We start from the raw sequence: 12,438 nt of genomic DNA on the forward strand, positions 1-12,438 counted from the left end.
CATGAACAATACACTTACACAGTATACAAGGTAGAGCACACAGTACAGTAGTGTGCTCTACATTGTATACTGACGTTAATATAAATACATGTGGACATGTATACACAGCATATTAAAGCTTAAAAATCTGAGTAAGCCAATCAATAAAACATTTACATTTAACAACAGTTATGTAATAACACGTTTTTATTAAACTATTAATACATTTTGGTTTATATAAAACAAAAAAATGTATGTATCCATTCACACAAACATTAAAAACATTTGAAATAATATCAGTGCACTTAGATTTAAAAAAAAAAAGCTATACAAAATACTGTACTGTATCTATTTTCAAGAAATTCTGAACAGGAGCAGACAGGCAAGTGAGAAGGTGTTTCCTTTTTCTCAAAGAAAATCATTTAACAACCTGAAAAGGAAAACTTCTAGACAGAACACACTTAAAACCCTTATTTATCCCCTTAACTATAATGTGGCTTCAGCCATTTTGGAGCCATTAGTGACCTCAGTCTGGGTGTTGTCCTCTCTGTGGCGAGCTACCCTCCTGCAGTGGATGAAGACATAGGCAGGATGGATAAACACCAGCAGAGTGAGGAGAGTCAGAGCAATGTCCACCTATAACACATCAAAACAACAGTTTTCCATTTGTCTGAAGTCACAGTATCACACTATTCTGTACAGCACCTTCTGACATTAATTCACCGACCATTATTAATGCATTCACATGCCCTTCACAAGGATTTGCTAGTCACCCAGCCGTTCTTTTTCTAATTCTTAAGCTTCCTTGAGCACTTACAAAAAAGGGGTCTCCATCCAGAGCTCCTTTGACCAGGGCGAAGCAGGGGTACTGCAGCAGAGAGACAACTGCAGACATGGACATCACCAAGCCGTACAGCTTCCCAAAGTGACAGGCTGGAAAACTGAGACAAAGAGAGACATGTTCACAGGTATTGCTATGACTATGTATATCAGTAGTCTGACCACTGATGCTCTTTACCAATGCATTCTTTCTCTATTTGGCATTTATTATCAGGTTTTGACACTTCCTCCCTTACCACATTACATTTTTTGCAGCTACTGATATATCTTCAATTCAAGTAGAATCTATTTGAAACTCCAGCAATTTAGGATTGCACTTTCAAAAAGGTGAGAGAGTTGTGGGAGGCAGATAAAAAAGTCCATTCTCAGTGGATGTATTGTGCACTGCTGGCTTCAAGTTTCTACATCACACTGTACAAGTTGATACTGGACCAGGACTGGCTTCCTAACTATTTGACTGGAGAGGGACTCATTTCACCATAATGATGATAATGAATCATTAAGATAGAGAAGTTAATTTAGTGCACCTTTGAATTCCCAGAGTAATGTACCTCAGCACTTCATAGAGGATAGGGAATCCGCAGAAATTGTATGATGGGTAACACTTTATGAATGGTCATCAATCTACATTCAATCTCACTCCAGCTCTGCATTTGTGTATTTGGTGTGAAACTGGTTGAAAAATTAAAATGTTACAGTATATATAAGTACATCGTCAAGCAACAGCACAAGAGGTGCAAAGAGACCAGATAATTGCTGCCAGACCTGCAACAGACCCATACACTGAAAAATGTAATGTTTGGAACATCATGGTGACGTACTGAATGATGTCAACATCAGATCTGTCTGTTCTGTTATAAGGTGTTTCCTTTATTTTGTCCATCTACTGTGTGTGTGAATGCAATAGCTACTCACGCAATGCTAATGAACGCTGCATTTCCCCCGTAGAGGAAAGAGCGATTGAGGACTTGTAGAACAAAGGTGAGGTACTGCAGTGGGAGGGAAGGAACGGAGGCACACACAGAGAACAGCAGGCACTGCAGCGAGGTCAGGAACAGAGACAAAGAAGAGGAGCGCAGGTCTGCCTCCTGCTCTGTTTCTCCTACAGGACGAAAAATGGTTAACAAATAATGAGTAACAATGCTCCGTTGCGAAAACACACATGCAGTTATAACAGCAGTCATTGATTCACCTGGAGCCAGAGGCTTCCCCTTGTGTCTGTCCATGAGGAGTCCGTTCCAGGGAGCACACAGCACTCCACACAGCTGGGTCATGGCAAAAGCATTGGTGTACTGACTCACTGAGATAAGGACACAAAAAGAATAGAAGAAAAAAGCAGGAGTTGGGGTTGGAGGGTGATGATGAGAAGAAAGAATAGATATGTCATTAAGAGTGTAAGGAGAACACTTTAACTCCCAGTCAGTTAATATGTGTGTGACAAAGGGTCAGTGGTTTTTATGATGAGTTACCCAGGTTGGGGTCATTGTTGGCCAGCCGGTTGAGCCTGGGGTTGAGTGTGCCAATGAAGAGATAGTGCCTCAGCTGCATTATGGACAACCACAATATGTGCCACAGGAAGAACCAGGACAGCACAAAGCTCTTGAAACTTGCCTCTAAACACATGGAAATTCACATGAAATCTGACATGAACATTGTGGGAAAATGAAAGCAAGTTCAGGTACTGAAAAGGTGCTTTAAAGGTCCAGTGTGTAACATTTAGGAGGATCTATTGGCAAAAATGGAATATAATATTCATAGGTATGTTTTCATTAGTGTATAATCACCTGAAAATTAGAATCAAGCTGTTTTTATCTAGACACTGGTTGCTGAACCACCATGTTTCTACAGTAGCCCAGAACCTTTTCAGAGCTCCGAAAACATGCAGAAAACATCCATTAGAGCTTCAGCGATTATTTGATTAATCAGTCGACAGACAGAAAATTAATTGGCAACTATTTTAATAACTGACCACTTGTTTTTCAAGCAAAAAGGCCAAATATACCCCAGTTTCAGCTTAGGAAATGTGATTTGCTTCTTCACTTTGTTATATGTGAAAGTACATTAATGTTTAGCTTAGACATCACAGCGGGTTCCTTATGTCTGTTAAACCGCAAACAAATGTTTTTAAAGGTCATATAGTTTGTCACTCTGCTCCTATACCTCTGGTTGTACAAACACACAGAGCAGACATTGAGGATAAGTACCTTTTCCTGAGTCTTGGGCCTCTGTCCCGTCCTCAGGTGCTGGTGGCACATTGACCCTCCCACCGGACTGCTGTGAATCTGTCATTGCACCATCCCTCATCCTCTCAAACTGCTCCACGTTGTAAGTGTTGGCCTGGCCGCAATTCACTCTGTAGGTCAGGAAAAGTGGATGTCATGTCTGATTCCTGGAGATGATCAACGTGACCTAATACAGTAGCTTCTTAAAGAGAATAGATAAAGAGAAGTTATTGTTCTCACCCGTAGGTGTAGTATTGTGGCAGAGGGTAGGGGATGTGTGTTCTGGGCATCAACAGGAAGGTCCTCAGCAGGTGTATGATGCTGCAGAAAGACAAAACAAGGAAGGAGGAGCGGAGACAGATTCCCTGTTCATAGAGGACCTGGAAAGCAGAGGAAAGTGTCTCGGTTAAACTTAAAGAAAATGGATAAAAGCAACTTTGTAGAAGTTGATGCTCGAACAAAAGAACAGAGAGCATACATGTACTGTACAGTATGTCAAATAAGCACAGACCTCAAATGGTGTATTTCAATTGCATTCAAGTTAAATTGGATTTGATGGAAAAATACTTTTTTTGCTGTTTTGAGAAAAAGAACTAGTGCACTAAATAGAAGACCTAGCAAAACGTTGCATTTGCATTGTCTATGTGAGAGCTCACTCACTGTTCACTGTGTTGTCCACCCTTTTGTGTCAGCCACTGTGAAGCAAGCTGTCTGACTGGTGAGAATGACCAGTGCCACCTACCATCCTGCAATGTGAATGCCCTGAGCTGTGCCTGATATTGTTTTATGACAACTACCCATCTAGTAAATGATTTCAGATGCTGCCAGATTATAGCATTAAAACGGCATCACTGACATGGCTGCACTCCTTTACCTTAATAATGAGAAACACAGCAGAAGAGGAGTCAAAGGCACCATTGTAGAGGGTGATGATGGTGGAGCGATGAGCAGCAAACAGGTTGCCCACCTTCCCGACACACAGAGACACAGTTCAGCAATACAAAATTTATAGTTGTGAGTTATTAGAGAGTTATAAGGTGTGAGAATTATAATTTAGTTTGGACACACAGTACGGATATATATCAGAATTCACCTGCATGTTAGTCAGAAGGAGCAGAATTCCCCCCACAGCGATGCAGGACAATGCAGGAAAAAGCAGCTCTGAAAACACTACATGACAGAGAAAGACAAACTTTAGGCAAGTAGATAAATGATTCCATTGATTATCACATGATTTTAAACTTATACCCATCTCCTTCACTTTGATTAGTGTTAGGGTCCAGAGTCTCTAGAACAGCGGGAAAGTTGGCTATTTAAGCATGAAACCACTGTTTAGTCCAGCAAGAAAGCTGCACTTGTTTAGTCCTGTGGCAATAATGTTCAATGGTCCAGACTATAGAGGTAGAAACATAGATGCTGCGTTTCTGATTTGACGTGTGTCTGCGTGCCATATAGGGGATATCAATATCAGCTAGTTAACAATACTGAGAGATGCAGACACTACAAAATCGATCGTAACTTGCCTAACTCTGAACTGATTTTCATGAAATTTGCTTTGTTATAAATGTGAGAAATAGAACCTGGTACTGTTATTTGCTGGAATTAATTCAGTTACTTATCATCTATATGATATGTGTTCACACACAATATAAACCATCTAACTAGAAAGAATATTCATGTATATTTAAATAGCCACAATAGAAACAAGGTGGGCTAAAATTGTGTGGAGAATAGCATGTCTGCCATGTCCCATCGTGAAAGGACTGTGGCAGGAAGAAACAAGTGCTATGAAACAGGTATGATGACATTTCCTTCCTCTGATGTAAACTACATTATTTATGTTGCCCAGTAACTCTAACATTATGCATGTTGTGAATGTGCGTGCGCCCACCTGCACTGGAGAAGGCCACAAGAAGGGTTCCAGTCGTGTACAAACATCTTGAGAGAGAAATATAACTGAATTAAGAGCAGCTACATCAGTGTCTCACAGTGACATTATCCATAACAGGATACACACACTCAGACACAATAGAAAGTTGAGAGGTATTTTCATACTTCACACATAAAAAATACAATGGTAAATATTGTAAGAACAAACTAAAATGTATTATATTTTGGTGGAAAATCTAACTGGCTTCAGGTGAAATAATTATGATGAATTCTATGAACTGCTTCAACTTCACCTATTTAATAAATAAGGAGGTTGATTTTTAAAAACACAGTCTGTCCAAGTGTTTTTTCATGGGTGGACTCTTTAACCTGATAACCTGCATCACGTGATCTAAAGATATGCATTCAAATGAGCGATAAATAAGTAATCTAAATTGTCAATGTATAACACAAAAACTCTGGAAATCAACATTCCTTGCCAACCTAGGAAAGAGAGAAAAGGCAATTCCATATTGGATGACATACTTACTATTAGGCACTTTCCAACAAATGAGTGCACATCTGACACATCTGCAGGTACACGTTTTTAGTGAAATGTGCCATTAATGGACAGTCTGCGGTCAAAGGTTTGAGTTTCTGACAAGAAGGGTCTCTATCCATCCTGTGACTGAACTAGGCTTGCCAGGTTTTGTTCAACTTGTCTTGAAAAGGATACATAGTTGTAAATGTTATAGTGATGATAATGACTCTGCAAATACGAGGATCAGATAGGGTCTGGGGTCAAAGGAGGTGGGCTCTGCTTAAGTGTAAGCCTTCTTTATTTTATACAATTAGATGAACTCACATTCCCAGCAGCCTCGTCACCATGGTGCCAAATCGATCAAACAGGTAGCCATTGACTAGAGTCAGGAAGTTGTTGAGGAACGAGGCGACGGTGAAGACCAGAGAGAACTGCTCATCCTGTCGACTACAGTCTGTGAGACAGAGAGAAAGCTTGGGGCATTATGGGATATTGAGCAAACTGTACCTGAACTGATGAGAACATCACTACACATTTTACCAATGACATATAAATGCCTGGTCTTTGTCTATACAGCTGTGGCACATTGAAGTGAAAACCTCAAAAGGGACAGTTTTCCTTCAGGTTGCTCCTTTAGTATTCTGCAACACTATTTTTACACTCATGCTCTTTATGGTAACGGTTATTTATTGTTATTATAACCACAATAATTTACTTTGTGTATCATGAAAGGGGTCCCTTGTGACGAACCCGTAGACCACATCTAGCAGTGAAAGACAGAGATGTTCAGTGAGGAGGTGGTGGACAGCACCATTGAAAGTATATATATTGGACAGAGGTTCTGAGTCAATGAGAAGCCTATGCGGAAGTGTCTTAAAGCTGCATTCTTTCTAATGGTCAGCAGGGGGAGTTCCTTGAGCTGCAAAAAAAGGAATTCAATAGTATTAAGTTTAATGGAGAAATGACCCGACTTCTCACTTGATTTATTAGCTCAGTAAACAGTTTCCTAATGAGTTTATGGTCTCAATTGCTAGTTCCAAGTCTTCTTCAATACATTATGATGTTCATTTAGTAAATTATGGTCCAATTCAGAGTAAAATAGAGGATAAAGCAGGGTATGCCTTAGGGTATGACTACCTTGTGATTGACCAATCATTCTCAGTGAATTTGTCCAGTGCAGCGCACGAGACTCAGGTAAAACTGTCAAACTGGGCAGTGCTGATCAAATATGAATCAAGATTCTGCATTGCACCCCAACATGCAGTATGTCACCACTGCTGACTGCAAAAAAACGACATGGTGACGGCCATAATGCCAAACTCAAGGTTTTAAACACAAACCAATTCGTTCGAATTTGTTTGATGTTTTGATAGGTTCACACTTGGCTAGCCATTAGGACAGAGGTTATAGTATGTCATTATATATATATATATATATATATATATATTGACATATAGTATAGTATGTCATTATGTTTTGGAGTTATTTTGTCCCCAAGTAGCTATAAATCTGTTCATGCAGCTTTAATTGATAGTATTGTACATTCTTGCTTCAGTTTAAAGACATGTGTGCCTATATTTTGGTAACATTAGGTATTGACAATCAGGTGGTACCATTGTTTAAAAGCTTTTTCTTAGTGCTAACTGTTTTCATCTAGCTCACACATTTTCTCAGGGAAATCTACTCTATTGACTTGTATGTTTGTGTTTTAAAAGAGCAGCTAATTTAAAGAAACAACTGATGTCTGAGGTTTATCCTGCAGGGATACTCAGATGAGCATCCCAGCAACACCATCACCTCTTAAACTTGTATCCCAGAGTTGCTCACCTGCACTGGTCAGGTTGCTGTTGGCATCTGTGATGCTGACACACAGCTGACTGAAGTATTCATCCTCTTTCAGCACAAACACCAGAGAGGCGAACCCAAAGACCACACCGGCAAAGCACAGACACTCCAGCATCCCCGAGGCCAGAGTCAGCCTGTAGCGCAGCCTGGTACCAACCTCGTACCCCTGCATGCTACACTCCCCTTCTCCAGGTCGCCAACAGGTTTACTTCCGGTACGGGTTTAGTCCTCAGAGGAAGGTGTTGCTGTCTCTCCTGTTCTCTTTGTTTGGCTGTTCCTCTAATATTGCTTCTGATTTCCCTTTCTGTTTTTCCCTGAAACAGTAAATGATAAGCAGAGTTACTTTATCATGTGCTGGTCTGCTAGAGAGTGCAGTGGCCCGTACCGCGTGGTGCCACTGACACCAGATCTACCAGTGGTCCAGTACGAACAACTTCACTGACTCTGCTCATGCTCTGCTCAAGTAATTTCCACCCCCAAAAAAAGTCATTTCTGCTGAGGTTTAAGTGGTCTCTTCTCTCTGGGAACAGTTGATGGATAATGAAACAGCTGCTGGTGCTCTAATTGTGGCAGCCCCCATACATTACACAGGGGCATAGGGACACATTCAAATAGATTAGAATTAAACTAATGTGGCTGTAATATCTTTTACAGAGGTAAAAAAATTCTGTTTTAACACCAGTCTTGATCATTTCTGAATTTATGGAGCCACTTGTGTAGGCCGTGGTAGGAAGTAACAACACAACAGTACATTGTACTTCAATTTTGAAGTATTTGTACTTTAAGGGAAATATTGTCCTTTTTGCTCCACTATATTTATTTGACAGTTATATTTACTATGTAGTTTTACTATGTTGAGTTATCCTGCAGATAGAGATTTTGTACACAACTAGGAGTGTCATTTGTTTTCTAATGCATGGAACTACCCAGTAGCAGCTCCACATTGACCAACATCAAACTGCTGCACAATACAATTCCTATAATTTAATTTATACCACATTACTATTATAATATAAAAACTAGCCTTATAAAAACACTGAAAGCGACCATTCTGAATTTAAAGTATCACGTGTATTTTTTACACTTTTAAGTAGAATGACATTTCTGCATTTTTCCTTCAGCTGAATTGTGTGTATTTTTAAGTTGTGCTACTTGAATTAAAGACCGTAATTCTTCTGCCTTATTTGTGTGTATAAATACAGTGTATAAACAATACAAACTTCGCATAAACTAAAAAATCTGATGTTCCTATGGCTTTCTGTGTCTCATGTCCAGCTCGCATTGCAGCATGAGGACACAGCGCTGTGGCCAGGCGGTGCAGACTGTAATCCAGATTAGTTCACTTAATCTATGTGCACAACGTGGACACAAACCCGCAAGAAATTAGACCTTTATAGCGTGAACGGCACATGGTTTATTGTCATTCCTCATGAAACACAACATGAATCGACATTTAATTTTATAAATACCCATACAGTGTTGTTCTCTGTGTGGAGACGTTCCATCAACTCACCTCAAAAGGCGCATCGTTCAGCCAACCCCCGCTGTATGCCCGTATCATTAACATTTTATAACAAGATATTATGTTTACCTTTTGATTTCCAGTTGCTCCAAACATCCGTTACAGTCCTTTGGCGCAGGGGGACGCACGACCGTGATGCACCCCGCAGGTTGTGTATCTAACGCACAGAGCTGCGCCTCACTGTCTCAGTCTGTCTGAGATCCAGTTGTAATCGCAACAGGTGGACCCAGGGCGGGAAACCACATCAACATATGGCTCTTTATTGTACGCAGTAACTCTCATTAACAGTTTAATTGTGAATACAGGCTAATCTTAATGGATTTTCTATTATTCGACCCGCATGATGATATCATTTTAATTAAGCCCCTGAAGCCTGGAGATAAAATATACTTAACTATAAATACATTACAGAGTCACTAATGATGCCAAAAGAAACGTGGGGGCATCTGCAGGGATATTATGGTTCTCTGTTTGATGCTGCAAACGGGTCTTTATAAGGATGATGGCATTACAAACTGCTGTCACAGTACACTGTATGGACTCATTCATGTGGAAATACTGTAATGAAGCTGTAGGAGAAATAAATGACTCACATCATTAGAATATTTACTGTAAAGCTCTCATGGCCAGATTTACTTGATTAATTACTTGAAAATTGGCACATTTGGATATGCTTCCACTGCTCATTCAGTCTGTGACTCATTATAACACATATTAGCTACCCTGTGATTTATGTCCAGCTGTGCCACCAACATATTCAGGAGAACTGGGAATCACCATGGCATAAAAAAAAGGCATACATACATTGGAGAAGGCAGTCTCTTATAAAACAATGTAATCGTTATTTGTCATTCTTGTTTTGATGTTCATTTAGAACTAAATTTCCAGTAATATGTTGTAAAATCAAATGCTGAAAAAAGCAAATGATCAGAATTGTATAAATTATCATTTAAAGCTCCATCAATAACATAATACATAAATAATTCAGGTGGCCAGAAACATGACAACAAATGAATGTTGCTCTGATTCTGCAGGATGCAACTGTTTGCCAACCCTTAACCAAAACCACTTTATATGGCTGTGAGGACTTATTCTGCCACCCAGTGGACAACTATTGAGCACTGCAGCTTTAATTATCACAGTACCTGTTCTATTTTCTTCAGAGGCTTAAAAAGATAGTTAGACATTCTGAGAAATACTTTACTTTTTTGCCAGGAGTTGGATACCACTGTCATATCTGTATGCTAAATATGAAGCTACTGCTTTCAGATCGTTAGCTTATAGCTTAGCAGATAGGAGGTAAACAGGCTCTGTCCACAGGTAATATTCATACCATAGCCATACAATACCATATAAAAACATAATATATATAAAATATTGATTGATGAAACTTTAAAGAGCTTAAATACAGCACAGAGCCAGTCATTGACACAGGCATGATGGTACATACACTCTGATGCCTATGGCCACCTGTAAACACAGAAATCTCCGACAGTGTTATCACCTGCAGTGGGTCTTCATGTGTGCATTGACATGTGCCCTGCAAGAGAACATGCAGCCACACATCAGGTGGCTCCGTCTGATGAAGCTCATCCCACTCTGTCCACAGAACTGAGCCCTCTCCCCTGTGTGTGTGAGCCTGTGGCATTTCATCATGCTCAAGAAGGGGAACTTCTTTCCACCGTAGTCACTTATGTACTTGAAATGCACAGTTGTTCAATTGGGCCTGAAAGCTGCCTTATTGCAGCTTCTACTTCCACTTTAACCAGGTTTCTTTGGTGCGTGGGTGTGTCTCTGTCTGCAGTGTGCTGTCTATTTAGGGATAAATTAGAGATGTCAAGTGTCCTTGATGTGGACTGGTTTTCTGATGGATGTAAGATGCTGAAATATGTGAGTGCTGGGGTATCAGGCAGAGTGCTGCCCACAGGAAACTCTCCACAGTCGGTGTACATCTGACACAGAATCCCTTCTTGGAGCTAAAAGCCCAGATTTACATCTCCACCTGGGGTCTGGTGGTCTTGACTTTCTGCTTCACTTTTACTATGAAATCCCAGATCAATTAACTGATCAGCTCTTGGGGAAATACTTAACCGGCACAGGTGTTTCCACAGACTGCCTGTAGTCTGTGTTTAGATCTTTGCTGTCCTCTGGAGGTTCACTGCAGAACTACGAGCTCTTCATCCTGACGTTGAGGACCTGTTCTCAGGTGGGTGAGTGGAGGAGAGACTCAAAAAAACAGCAGAAGCAAAAGTCATCACAGTCATTATAATGATCATTATTGACATGGCCATGGTAGTTTATCAAAAATAATGTACATTAACCTCTCAGCTCTGGTTGTCCTTCAGGAGCTGGCTCACATTTGACAGTAACTGGTTCAAACTTTCAGTCTGCCAACCTTAAAATACTTTCCTGTGGCATACAACAAAACAGTACATCAGATGGTTTTAATCATAGAACTATATCGGTTATAATACAGATTCAAGCACATTTTAAAAAAATTACCTATTTTGATAACAGCTGATTGGCTTGTAAAACTAATTTTAAAACGGTTGACACACTGAAATTTCAGCTACGTCCGTGATGACTCAGTTTTGGGGATGATTGGTCCAGCAGTTTCTGACAAGGTGTTGAAAATAGGATTTTGATAAAATGTGGCAAAAGATGAAAGAATTTTGACTGAAGGCCAAGAAGAGTCCCCCTGCAGCTAGGACCCACCCTCAGCACAAGGGGCTGCCACCTCTTCCAGGTGAGCTACAAGGGCGCCCCTCATAAGCTTGGACCCATAATAACAGGGTTGTTGGTCAATACAAATAACTTATAATTATGTTATATACCCTAAACAAAGCATTTGTCACAAAAGTAGAATAAATGGTTTGCACTAAGCCTTTTTCAGTACACAAAAGTAGGCTTGAGGGCAAGAACAACTCGTGTCACAAGACATTTGAGCTGTGATGGTGCAAATTAGTCTTGTTCGCAGCCCAAAATGATAGCTGGAAAAGTGATAATTGATTGTGTAGTTTTGTCCTCATGATGTCTTCAGGCAGTGTATCTGCCTGAATTAGCAACAGTTTATTCCTTTCAAGTCTAAAGACTATGCTGAACGGGTACACCTCATCCTGCTCCTCTGCATTTTCTTTTTCATTCCTCCATTCTGTATTGCTCTCTATCTGATCGGCCTGCAGCTGTGGTCCTGCTCCATTGTGTCCTGCAAAAAACACTCAGCAATTAACCAAAATACAACAATTTAAGGCCAATAATCAGAAAGGTACTGATCAGAAGGTAAAATAACATTACATAATCAGAGTATGGTGTTGCATATTCCTGCTAAACTATTAATTAATTATTATACCATTTGTCAGTGCAGTTACACCTGAATTACCTTGATTTCCTCCACAAGTATTTATTGACAAGACAGTCTAAAAGTTATTTAGTATATGTTCACAGATTAGGCATGGGACGATATACCATATTATTACGTATTGTGCAAAAAAATACTGTCACCAAGGTCAAGAATAAATCTCCATGCTCTGACACAGTTTGCTTTCATCGTTGTGAATACTTACGTTATATTTGACAATGTAATATTTAACTATTGGAATGGCTTACACCTGCTTTATCAC

At 40.0% G+C, this 12,438-nt stretch overlaps 1 protein-coding gene across 1 annotated transcript; it reads right to left on the reverse strand.

The window, feature by feature from the left end:
- Window positions 1-168: 168 nt before the first annotated feature.
- Window positions 169-8,983, reverse strand: LOC127355457 (equilibrative nucleobase transporter 1-like). Its single transcript, XM_051386356.1, has 13 exons — window positions 8,888-8,983; window positions 7,279-7,610; window positions 5,776-5,905; window positions 4,933-4,979; window positions 4,135-4,211; window positions 3,916-4,008; window positions 3,282-3,421; window positions 3,024-3,172; window positions 2,289-2,432; window positions 2,012-2,119; window positions 1,735-1,921; window positions 797-920; window positions 169-615 (listed from the first exon to the last, which is right to left on the reverse strand). The coding sequence occupies exons 2-13, from the start codon at window positions 7,466-7,468 to the stop codon at window positions 466-468; spliced, it is 1,539 nt and encodes a 512-aa protein (XP_051242316.1). The 5' UTR covers window positions 7,469-7,610; window positions 8,888-8,983; the 3' UTR covers window positions 169-465.
- Between the last annotated feature and the right edge of the window lie 3,455 nt (window positions 8,984-12,438).

The sequence above is a fragment of the Dicentrarchus labrax genome, unplaced genomic scaffold (assembly GCF_905237075.1).
Source record: "Dicentrarchus labrax unplaced genomic scaffold, dlabrax2021, whole genome shotgun sequence".
Taxonomy (NCBI): Eukaryota; Metazoa; Chordata; class Actinopteri; family Moronidae; genus Dicentrarchus; species Dicentrarchus labrax.